The following is a 12,227-nucleotide window of genomic DNA, read 5'->3' on the forward strand; positions in this document are numbered from 1 at the left end:
CTGCTACTTCCCGGTGGATGTCAGGTGGTACAATACTAGCTAAACAGTATATAATAATAATAATAATAATAATAATAATAATAATAATTTTATTTGTACCCTGCTACCATCTCCCCAAGGGACTAGATGCAGCTTACATGAGGCCAAGCCCACAGTACATCAATAAAACAAAGTCAATAACAAAATAATAAATACAAAACAATAAAATAAATCTCAAAACAAAAATAAATAATAAACAATAACAATAATTCTCCAGTGGTGTAGGTTGTAGACATTCTGTGATAATGCTGCATGTCTCATTAAGAGCGCATACCCCAGTTTAAAGTAGTGAGATGTGTTGCACACTAGGCATGCGTATTCAGCAGCAGAGTAGCAAAGCGTAAGGGCAGATGTCTTCAATGTGTGAATAAAGGACATGAAACTGACCCATAAAGACGCATTATTTTGCATGTCTATAATTCCCCTCAGGGCGATAGACACAAGGTACTATTTAATATTAGGGTTTTAAACCTATGAAATTCACAAGGGATTGCCTCTGATTGGTTATGTATAGGATTGGAGTAAAAGAGACTGCAATGTGAAAGGAATAAGAAATAAAGGTAACGGCCAAATGGTTGGCTAAACTAAAAATCCATGCATTACTCTGCGGGTGAGGACTTGAATCAGTGGTGGAAAGGGCAGGAAGGAAATTTCAGTAAATTATTCAGAGCAACACCTTAACAGTGTGAGCTTTGTAACAACAAAACACACTGCTGCAAGAGGTTGTGGTCTCTTCTTCGGTACAAGTAGTTGAGCAGAGGACAGATGGCTATCTTGCCAGATCTGCTCTCTTGTACCTTGCATTATAGATCTTATGCTGAGCAAGGAGTTGGACTAGAAGACTTCAAATGTCTCCTTCACATCTATGATACACTGAACCTAATCTTGCAAAGTTGAAAATCAACATTATATATTTAGCTCCACAGTTTTCCAAACACTGAGTGATATAATTTTATTACAATTTTATTATGAAAAGCAAAAGATACAGACATATAACCCTTTGACATTCCATTAGTGCAACTTGCTGAAACTACTGGAAAGCGGCTCGATCTTTATCTATACAAGAGAGAAAAGCATTTAATATTCTTGCAGTATGTTAAAGTGATTTTTTTCCATGACAGAACTTCAGTTTGGCTTGATAAATTTCATGATGGATTATTAGCCTCCATTTTCAGAAAACATCTACAGCACTTATTCATAGGAAACAGCTGATAATAGTCCAATGAGTTTTAATTTTTCACCCCGTATCATGTATCAAAATTCAGTTCTCTAGCCACCAATAGTGTCCATTCAATCTTCTTCAGGAGGTCTTGCCTAACATTTTACTCTGCAGGTTAAAAAAAAGAACAAAAGGTTTCATCAGTACTGTACGGCTGTTAATAACAAAGCATATGTTTTTCAATTGAGATGGGAGAAATGGTTTTTCTTTAGCTAAGAAGTAAGATGTTAGCTTATATAGGCTTTTTGGTATTCAATCTACATACTAGGTTACATATAAGGAATTAAAATAAAAAAAAAAGAAAACTCATATATGAAATAAATTGTATAACTTCGTGTTTTCACTAACATAGTAAGTATATGAAAGTCTTATCTAAAGTATTTTACTTACTATTTGAAAGGGAAGTATTCTAATCTTAGCTTTTTACAATCATATGAGTTTTATGCAATAATAATAATAATAATAATAATAATAATAATGTGTTGTCAAAGGCTTTCATGGCTGGAATCACTGGGTTGTTGTAGGTTTTTCGGGCTATATGGCCATGTTCTAGAAGCATTCTTTCCTGACGTTTCGCTTGCATCTATGACAGGCATAGATGCAGGCAAAACATCAGGAGAGAATGCTTCTAGAACATTGCCATACAGCCCGAAAAACCTACAACAACCAAATAATGATAATGATAATAATAATACTTTATGTATACCCCACTGCTATTTCCCAATGGGGCTCTGGGCAGCTCACAAAGCACTCAAAAGTGCAAACACATAAAATACAATAAGTACATAGACAATAACACAAAAGCAGTAACAACCACCATAACATCAGAAAATAACCCTGGTTAAGATCAATAAAATGCAACAATAGCTGCAGATATAAAATAACTGCAATCAATATCAGTCTCATAAAGTGCAAAGCAAAATAATCTCTATGTTCTCAAATATGTTAATGAAAAATGTCTAAATATGGTCAAAGGCTTGTCTAAAAATCGATGTCTTCAATTGTGTATGGAAGACTCAGAGAGTGGGGCTAGCCTATTCTCCCTCGGGAGGGCATTCCAAAGCTTGGGGGGCCACCACTGAGAAGGCCCTCTCTCTTGTCTCCACCAACCGCACTTGGGAAGGAGGTAGGACTGAGAGGAGGGCCTCCCTGGCAGATCTCAGAGCCCACACCAGTTTGTAGAAGGAGATGTGGTCTCAAAGATAGGTTGAACCTGAAGCATATAGGACTTTATAGGTGATAACTTGCACTTTGAATTGAGTCGGCGGCCAGTGGAGCTACAGTATCAGATCACTGCAATTCCTGGTCTTAGTTTTCTTTTCTCAGTAATTTTCATGGGAACTGTATGTGTACTTGACACTACAAATATCTAGTGGGAACCAAACAAGTTGTTTTACTGATCTATATTTTAAAAACAGACAAAAACCCTATGGGGTTTTGCTTGCTTTTAAAAAGCTTGGCAACTCCTGCATTTCTTGCAGCTCAGGATAAGGTGTCTCCACATGTATCATAAAAAATAAATAAAACAAAAATTGAAAGGTCTCAATGAGCTGTACTTTAAATATATCAACCATGGACAAAAAAAGGAAAAGCCTTCCACTCCCCATATTCAACTCACTGGAGATTTTACATCTCTACTAGGGAACTAAGTGAACTGAAGACAATAGGATTTCTACATGAACAGGACTGCCAAACTTCCTTCAGAGGCAATGCAAAAAGCCGTTTGCCCCCAAAAAGATTTTTTTGTGGCAATCTTTGCTACTTCTTCATAGTTTCCTTTTCAATCTACTTTTTTTGGTGGGTTAAATACATGCACGCTGGTCGTATCAATCTTGCTTCATGTGCCTTGCATTCTGAAACCTTTATCACCTCATTCCTCTCCAGTGAATCTCCTTGGGCTTGTCCACATCCTTCCTACGGTGTGGTAACTTGCAACTGTAGATAAAACCTTCTCCAAAGCCCAGCCAGTGCTGGCCAGAGAGATTTCATCTTGAATATAACACTAACTCATTCTAAAGCTCTATATATTTGATTGTGCAAACAAGCTCCTGATAAAGCTAGTAGGCACCTTAAAACACAACTACAACCAAGCATTTTAATGGGGACAGGACACACGTTTAATTGAGAAATACAACTTTCTTGGTAGATGTAGTAATCTTTATCTTTCAGTCACAGCCATTTCCTCAAAATTTCCTCACCTTTCCTCACTCTAATAAAACTGCATCTCTATATGTTAAATGGAAATATTTTGTAGGATTCTGACCTTTCTCTGTTGTCTAGTGTAGCCCACAGAGGTTTTTCTCTAGTAGTGATATGACACCTCGCTTTCCAGATTGATTTGAACCCCACCCTCCTTTTGCATTTGTACTTGCTGGATTGTACAGCAAAATCAATTGTTGGTCAAGATCCAGCATCACTGCATCTGCACTGTGGAATTAATGCACTTTGACACCACTTTAGCCACCATGGCTCAAAGCCATGGAATCGTGGTAGTTGTAGTTTCATGAGGTCATTAGCCTTCTCTGTCAAAGAGTGCTGGTGCCTCACCAAATTACAAATTCCAGGATTCTGTATCATTGCACCATGGCACTTAAAGTGGTGTCAAACTGGATTATTCTACAGTCTAAATGCATGCTTAGTTACAAATGGGGAACTAGATATTGTCTGCTTGAAATCTCATCTTGTTCAATCCAAAGGATAGCTGAGCAGGCCTACTCTCTAAAGCAGTGGTTCTCAACCTGGGGTCCCCAGATGTTTTTGGCCTACAACTCCCAGAAATCCCAGCCAGTTTACCAGCTGTTAGGATTTCTGGGAATTGAAGAACACATTGAGCCAATTATGGTGCCTTTCCAAATCTGCAGTTCTGGACTACGAATTCAGGATGTCAACTACTACCCTTTTGGACTACAACTTCCAGAATAGTACAATTTGAAAGGGCAGTCCAAGCTCCACCCCCATCCATACCCAGAAAACCGACGTTTGTGTGTTTTCACAAAACTAAAGTCAATGCTTTTAGATGCCAATGTTGATTCCTTGGTAGTACATATGATTGCTGAAAGGTATACATCAGTCTTCTCCAACCTAGTGGCTCTCAGTGTTTAAGACGATAACCTCCATAATTTCTGACCAATAGTAACACTTGCTGAAGGTGATGGATGTCTCAGTCCAAAATACCTGGAGAGCTCCTGATTGGAGAAGACAAGTCTATGCATTCTATAAATGATGATCACTCATGGATTTCTTTCTTTAATTACAGTCAGATATGAGTTCTTCAGTCAGAAAACATTTAAATTTTAGCAATATCCTGTTCAAGGTTTTTGTTTTGCTAATAAACCCCATGGCTGGGGATCTTATAGAAAAAAAATAGAAATTGAAATTATACAAAATTGAACTTACCAGTAAGTAAGATAATGAATTTTAAATATTCTTGTCAAGCTTTCTAAGTCTTCATGTTTGAAATGTAATTCTTCAAGCAAAGTAGCTAGGAACTGTGTATATCCTCGACTCTGCTGGCAATTTGCAAAGATAGGGATATGTTCTGACAACCTGAAACAAAATATGCTAAAATAAATACATGCAGGCATATCTATTTGTCATTATCAATAGGAAGTGGAGAGAGGGGTGAAAAGAATTAAAATAGTCACGACGAAATATCAACTATTAAATTATTCCAAAAGTTACTCACAGAAGCAACATCTTTCTATCTCTTTTAGAAGTACTGCAACAGTCAATTATGACTAATCAAATGAAAATGCTATGATAACACATCCAAAGGTAGTTCCAAATATAAGTCAGTGCAAAAAAAAATACACCATGGCTATTTGCTAAAAATGGATATTTAAAACCAAGTTGTCAGTACAGAATGACTTGTGCACGTAGCTATATCATACACAGCTAGTAATTGAAGGGTAGAAACAGCGGGCCCAGATGCACACAAGCATGAACCACAAAAAACATCTTGTGTCACCTTAAATCTCTGCAATTGTTTTCAGCAAGAAACATGTAGGCCAGACACCTGTGCCTGAGCTGACTTTTTCAGAAAGGAAGTCTGGTAAATAGCAGTGGTTACAGATGAAATTCTAGGCTACACTGAAAAAATGAAACATCAAGAAACTAGATGTCAATGCGATCTGCCCAAGAGTTTTGGTTCAGATGACATATTCATCTTACCTCCAGATAAGTTCACCCTATTCCACCTGTATTCATTCAATCACTTTGAATTAATACAGTGATAATTTCTCTTTGAGACAGGACTGAAAAATATACCTCACCCTTGATGTTCTTGGATTCCAACTTTGACAATCACAAGCCTACATGAGAACCGTAGTCCAACATCTCTCTAAGTTTGCCTTATAGGATCCCACTAGCACAATGTATACCTGAGATTTTAAAGAGCTGTTTCCAGAGAAGACTAAAATGGGCCAATTGTATATGGCAGCATGGTAAGTACATACAACACATTCCCTTATTCTTACAGCAACTTTGTAAAAATGTTGACAGCTGATAGCTGACTCAAAGTCATCCCCTGAGTGTGAAGGCTGGGTGAGGAGTTGGACCTAGACTACTAAGGACCTGTCCAATGTTCTAACCACTACAGAACACTAGATTACTTTGCCATACTATTTACCAGCTAAAAATCCTTTAGAGAAAAATATCAAATTTCCAGTGTACACAATTTCGTCATTACAGTTGCTAAGTGAAACACGTACCCTTTTCAGTTTTCAGTTTGAGTCACTTTGGTGATGTACTGTGGTGTGCAGAGCCATACACCAGCTCTTGCTAGCTATATCATGACCACATGATGAATGTGTTGATGTAGAAATGCCCCTTGTAGCTGAGCCAGAAACTCTCAGCTTTCAGAAATCTGGTGAACATCTATATTAGGGATGGGCAACAGTGCCTCTCCAGATGTTTTTGGTCTGCAACTCTGATTAGTGCTAGCAACAATCACCATAGTTTCTATAATACATTACTTCATATTCTGCAGTCTTCAACTTGCATGCCAGTCTTCTTACTGGGACAGAACATCTGGGTCACTGCACCTTCAAATAGATATAATGGTCAATCCATCAGGGTTGACTTTGGGGCTCCTTGTTTATTCCCTGTGTCCTAACCTATGTAACATGTCTAATGAAGAGGTTTGGGGAATTTGAAAGCTTGCCACATTCAAGGCATTTTGATAACTCAGGAAAGGTGTCTCTCAATTCAGAGGCAGACACCTGTGCCTATGTTTTGAATAGGGAGTTCAGCCCATAGAAGTCTTCCTTTGCTTAAGCCACCACCTTCTAGTTAAGTCTCAGCTCATAGAACTAGTGTAGCAGAGCAATGGAGGTACATATGATGGATAAATCACATGACACCTTCATCGAAGCATTAAAGCTCATACCCGCTTCTGTTCTTTACAATTCTCAAATTTAAAACAAAAACAAGGATGTAAAGTGTTCCTGTTCTTTATTTATATCCTGCCTAACAAAAGCAGGAGGGACTCAATCTCGACCCATCACATGTGTGAAATGAAGGCTTTTAATGCACCAAACTTGACTTGTTGTGTGTTATGATTTCTACAAAATGCTTGGACACTTTACCGCAGAGGACTTTCAGATGATTATTTAATTTAAACTTTACCCATTGCCAGCGGGCACATAAAATATGAATCAAACAACTCTCGAGAGCTGCAGATCAATGCGAGCAGTGCGAGTAATCAGAGCAGTGCATTTTCTCAGCTAGTGCTTCCCGTCCTTGAAGCAGGACTAATAAGTGGATTTTAAAGTAAATAAGAAAGTGTGCTATTTGTGACGATTTTGAAGAAGCCACAGCAAAAGGGAAACAGTTAGATACCACCTAGTTCAAGTTTTTATTTTTTGTGAACTCAGGAACACACATCAAAATATGCTGGGCATTTTGGAAAGGACAAGCAGTTTTTTTTTTTCCATTAGTAAATGGCCTTTAAAAAATACCTTAAGACTACAATCTTTAATGTCTGCTGCTGATGACTGGGACGGGTTAATGGTAGTGTACCTCTGGTGTAAGTCTACCACTGAAGTTCTGCTAACACTGTATAATTGTAGGCAAAAGACTACAACTATCCATTTCCCGCCAGAAATGCGCCAGAGATTCCTCAAAGATTAGAGCCCATAGACATTGTGTTGACAGATCAAAATGTTGTGTATCTGCTGGAAATTTTCCTCCCATTGTGACCAATGATGCAGCCATGTTTAAGCAATTGTATCACTGTGATAGCATTTTGCCCCACAAAGCTCCATCATATGGAATCCTAGGATTTGTAGTCTGGTGAGGTACATAGATATCTTTGCCACAAATCAAACACAGAGAAATAGGATTGTTTTCTATCAGATAAGGAACATCTCAGCAAGTGAGAGTCCAAGAGTGGCAGGCTAAAACCCGGAACTTCAATCAGTGGCTGATACCGAATGAGAGACTCCCCCCTTGGCACACAGAAGACTGGGCAACTTGGAAGGCACTGAACAGACTGCACTCTGGCACCACGAGATGAAGAGCCAACCTTAAGAAATGGGGCCACAAAGTGGAGTCCACGACATGCAAGTGTGGAGAAGAGCAAACCACAGACCGTCTATTAAAATGCAGTCTAAGCCCTGCCACATGCAAAACGGAGGACCTTCTTATAGCAACACCAGAGGCACTCCAAGTGGTCAGCTACTGGTCAAAGGACATTTAGTATAATACTAAGTTTTGTAAACTTTTTGTTTTTTAAAAACATTACCAACTGTACCCTCAGTTCACTTCTGATACGATAAATAAATATCGGATAAGTGCTGGCTTTAGCCTATAAAGCCCTAAACGGTTCCGGCCCAGCTTATCTATCCGAATGAATCTCTCCCTATGAATCCACCAGGGACTTGAGATCATCGGAGGAGGCCCTGCTCTCGATCCCACCTGTTTCACAAGCATGTCTGGCGGGGACGAGAGACAGGGCCTCCTCTGTGGTGGCCCCTCGGCTGTGGAATTCCCTGCCCAGGGATATCAGATCGGCACACTCCCTCCTAACCTTTCGAAAAAACCCTGAAAACTTGGCTCTTCGAGCAAGCTTTTGGAGCCTCAGCTTAATCAGATAAACCTGAATTGGAAAATGACCTAGGAATGGCTAAGACGATAGAACAGATGACAGGACGGAACATGATGACATAGTTTTAAAAAATTTATTGTTCACTGTTTTCATGTTTTTAGATGCATTGTAATGTGATGTTTTATTTTTATTGATGTGTGTATTTTGTATATGGCATCGAATTGTGCCGATTGTTCGCCGCCCTGGGTCGCCCTTGGGCTGATATGGGCGGGGTAAAAATGATGTAAATAAATAAATGAATAAATAAGTCTAAGTATCTCAACAAGTATCTGTTGGACCAAGTCATGTACGTTAAACTGGCATCAAACTGCAAACAAAACAAAACAAAACAAAACATTGTATAGTGGGGATAAACTGCAATATCAGGGAAAGTGTAAAATAAAAATCTATTCAATTATGACGGTGGCTCCAATGAATTCCCTTTATCAAGGCCAACAGGAGCAAGATGTCTATAGATAAGATCTTATTGCTCCTCCACCACAGCAATGGCCTCATTGATGACCACAGCTTGAAAATTTATTTTTGGGCAACAACTCCAAGATAATTTATGCTGGCCAGGGAATTCTGGGAATTCTCCAAAATGTAACTCCCCTCCCCCAAATCTTATTGGGAAGGTAAAATGCCAGTGTAAAACTGTATGGGTAGTAGAATAGTATTGTCTTTCTCTCTTCTGTACCTAGACCATTTAAACATGTTTGTTACAGTAGCAATAGTAGATCAATGGCACATTTTGCACAACTGAGTAACATTAATGGAATAAAATTCTCAGCAAACCTCAGCAACTTTGACTACAACCTGTTATTTTTCAATTCAGTCTCTTTTATTTGAAGCCGCCAGCTCACCGTGGGAGAGACAGCAACACCACAGAGGTGTGGTTTTCAAACCTTGTTTTGAGGAAACTTTGGGGTTCTTTAGAAGCCTAACAGGGATTTCTCAATCAGATGACAAGTAACAGCAGACAAAAGTATTTCAACAAACTCTCCTAGTGTAGCAGTTAAGAGTGCTGGTTGAGGGCAAGGATGAATTTCCACTCGGCCCAGAAATTCACCTGGTGGCCACGGTTGCAAACACCTCCTACACGTCTAACCTATTTCATAAAGTTGTTGTACGGATAAGATTTGCAGATTGTAGGAGTGAGAGAGAAGAGCATAAGCTTGCTGCTTTTAGCACTTTGGTGGAGAGGGAAATAAATGAAATTGAAAAAAACACTTTAACACTAATTTATGAACAAACATAATTTTCTTTTAATAAATGTTGTTGTTGTTGTTGTTGTTATTATTATTATTATTATTATTATTATTATTATTATTATTATTATTATTGAGCCAGCATAGTGTAGTACTCTGGGTGTTGGATTACAATTTTGGGAGACCAGAGTTCAAATTCCTACTCAGCCATGGTAACCGTGGGCAAGCCACGTTTTCTCAGCTTAAAAGGAAGGCAGTAGCAAACTTCCTTTGAGTAAATCAGTAGTTCTCAACCTTATGCCAAGACCCCTTAATACAGTTCCTCATGTTGTGGTGACCCCAAACCATAAAATTATTTCTGTTACTACTTCATAACTGTAATTTTGCTACTGTTATGAATTGTAATATAAATATCTGATATGCAGGATGTATTTTCATTCACTGGAACAAATTTGGCACAAATACCCAATAATGCCCAAATTTAAATACTGGTGGGGTTGGGTGGGTGGAGGGAATTGATTTTGTCATTTGAGAGTTGTAGTTGTTGGTATTTATAGTTCACCTACAATCAGAGAGCCTTCTGAACTCCAGCAATGATGGAATTGTTAACCAAACTTGGCACACAGAACTCCCATTACCTACAGAAAATATTGGAAGGGTTGGGTGGACAACGACCTTGAGATTTGGAGTTGTTGTTCACCTACATCCAGAGAGCACTGTGGACTCAAACAATAATGGATCTGTTGGACCCCCATGACCAACAGAAAATACTGTGTTTTCTGATGGTCTTTAGCGACCCCTCTGATGTCCCCTCGCGATCTGCCCAGGGGTCCTGACCCGCAGGTTGAGAAACACTGGATTAAATCTTATCAAGAAAACCCCAGGATAGGGTGGTGGTGGTAGTAGTAGTAGTAGTAGTAATAATAATAATAATAATAATAATAATAATAATAATAATAATAATTTTATTTGTATATCGCTCTGTCTCCCCGAGGGGACTCAGGGCAGTTTCTAGCATAGGTAAAGTATTCAATTACCAACACAAAATCATACAGAAAAACCATTATAAAACATAGACATATTACTATAAATCAGTCATACATATTTTAAATTAAAAGCCAGTTCTTGTACTAATTTCCATTGGGGAAAATTTGACTACCAATGGCCAGAATTTCAGAGTGGGTCTAGACAACTATGAGAGGGCTGGCCTAGGAGAGTGAGTAAAGTGCAAGCAGGGTCCTACCTGATGGTCACGGTGGGACCTGGGGTTATTTATTTCCAAGGTCTGCTGAACAGCTATAGGAGGGCTGTGCCATTGGGGAAGCATAGGGCTGGGGAAGTGGGTAAAGTGCACAGGAGGGTCCTAACTAATGACCAGGGGAGGCCTGGGGCTACCCATTTCCAAGGCCTGCTGAATAGCTATAATAGGGCCTGGCCAGGCCTAATACAGTGAAGTAGCAACAAAGTATAAGGAGGCTGTTATCAGTCAGCACAGATCTGCACATAACAATTTTTTAAAAGTTGAGCATTTCTTACGCAAAATTCTGAAATCTGACATACTTCAAAAGCTAAGCATTTTGGATAAGTACTTATTTTAAACTAGCTGTACCCGCCACACATTGCTGTGGCCAACCTTCTCTCCCTCTTTTTCTCCTTTGTTTCTCTCTCTCCTTCCTTCCTTCCTTCCTTCCTTCCTTCCTTCCTTCCTTCCTTCCCTTTTTTCTTTCCTTCTCTCTCTCCCTCCTTCCTTCCTTCTCTACCTCTTTCCTTCCTTCCTCTCCCTTTTTCTTTCTCTCATTTCTTCCTTCTCTAACTATTCTTGGACTGCAACTCCAAGCAGTCCTCCTGATTAATCTATCTACCTACTATCTATCCCTATCTAATCTGTATATCTTATCAGTCTGGAGGATTGGTTGGAGTTGCAGTCCAGGAATAGGAAATAGGAAATATGTATGGATTGGGATGCTCTCAAAGAAATCCAAGGAGAAGCAAGCTTGCAGCTTGGAAGTAGTACATTTGGAGCATCCTCTTCTCCTAAAATGCCTGGTCTAGGGGATGCTGGGAGCTGTAGTCCAGAAGAGAGTGTGGCTAAGCTATTGTGTATTTTGATTGCCAGGGGGAGTTATTTTTGCGCATGCACTGTAGCATTTTTTTTGGCTTTTTAAGTCTCTTCTGGTGTTTTTCAGTGTTTTTATGAGCGACTAGCCATCCCCTGCCACACGTTGCTGTGGCCCAGTCTGGTGATCTGGAAAATAAAGTAACAGGAAAGTGTTGGTTTCTAATATATGTAATTTCTGTATTGTCATTTAGCTTTTTTGGGTTTTTAAATCTTTTCCGCTGTTTTTTGGGAGGGTTGTATGAGTGCTGGTTGCTCGTTGGTCTGTAAGGGATGTTGTGTCCAAATTTCATGTCAATTTATCCAGTGGTTTTTGAGTTAAGTTAATCCCACAAACAAACATTAAATTTTTATTTATATAGATGAACACTTAAGGTTTATTTATTTTCAATAGAAAAGCAGCCTGCCTATCTCTACTGATTCTCCCCTGAAATGTGTAGCCATAGAGAAGTGCTGGGAATGTTCTAGGACGAAGCCCCAAAAGGAGAACCAAGTGTGCCCCCTGGAGCACTACCTGGATTCCTCATGAACACACAAATGTTCTTCTACAGCAGGCATGGG

General features: G+C 39.1%; 1 protein-coding gene across 1 annotated transcript in view; it reads right to left on the minus strand.

Annotated features, from left to right (window-relative positions):
• Window positions 1-986: 986 nt before the first annotated feature.
• RPAP2 (RNA polymerase II associated protein 2) overlaps window positions 987-12,227 on the minus strand; it is a 54,778-nt gene continuing 43,537 nt past the window's right edge. The window contains exons 12-13 of the mRNA XM_060773918.2: window positions 4,655-4,804; window positions 987-1,366 (exon numbers count right to left, since the gene is read on the minus strand). Of these exons, the coding sequence (XP_060629901.2) occupies window position 1,366; window positions 4,655-4,804 (151 nt within the window). The 3' untranslated portion in view covers window positions 987-1,365. The remainder of the gene's footprint in view (window positions 1,367-4,654; window positions 4,805-12,227) is intronic.

The sequence above is a fragment of the Anolis sagrei genome, chromosome 4, assembly GCF_037176765.1.
Source record: "Anolis sagrei isolate rAnoSag1 chromosome 4, rAnoSag1.mat, whole genome shotgun sequence".
In the NCBI taxonomy this organism is placed as follows: domain Eukaryota; kingdom Metazoa; phylum Chordata; class Lepidosauria; order Squamata; family Dactyloidae; genus Anolis; species Anolis sagrei.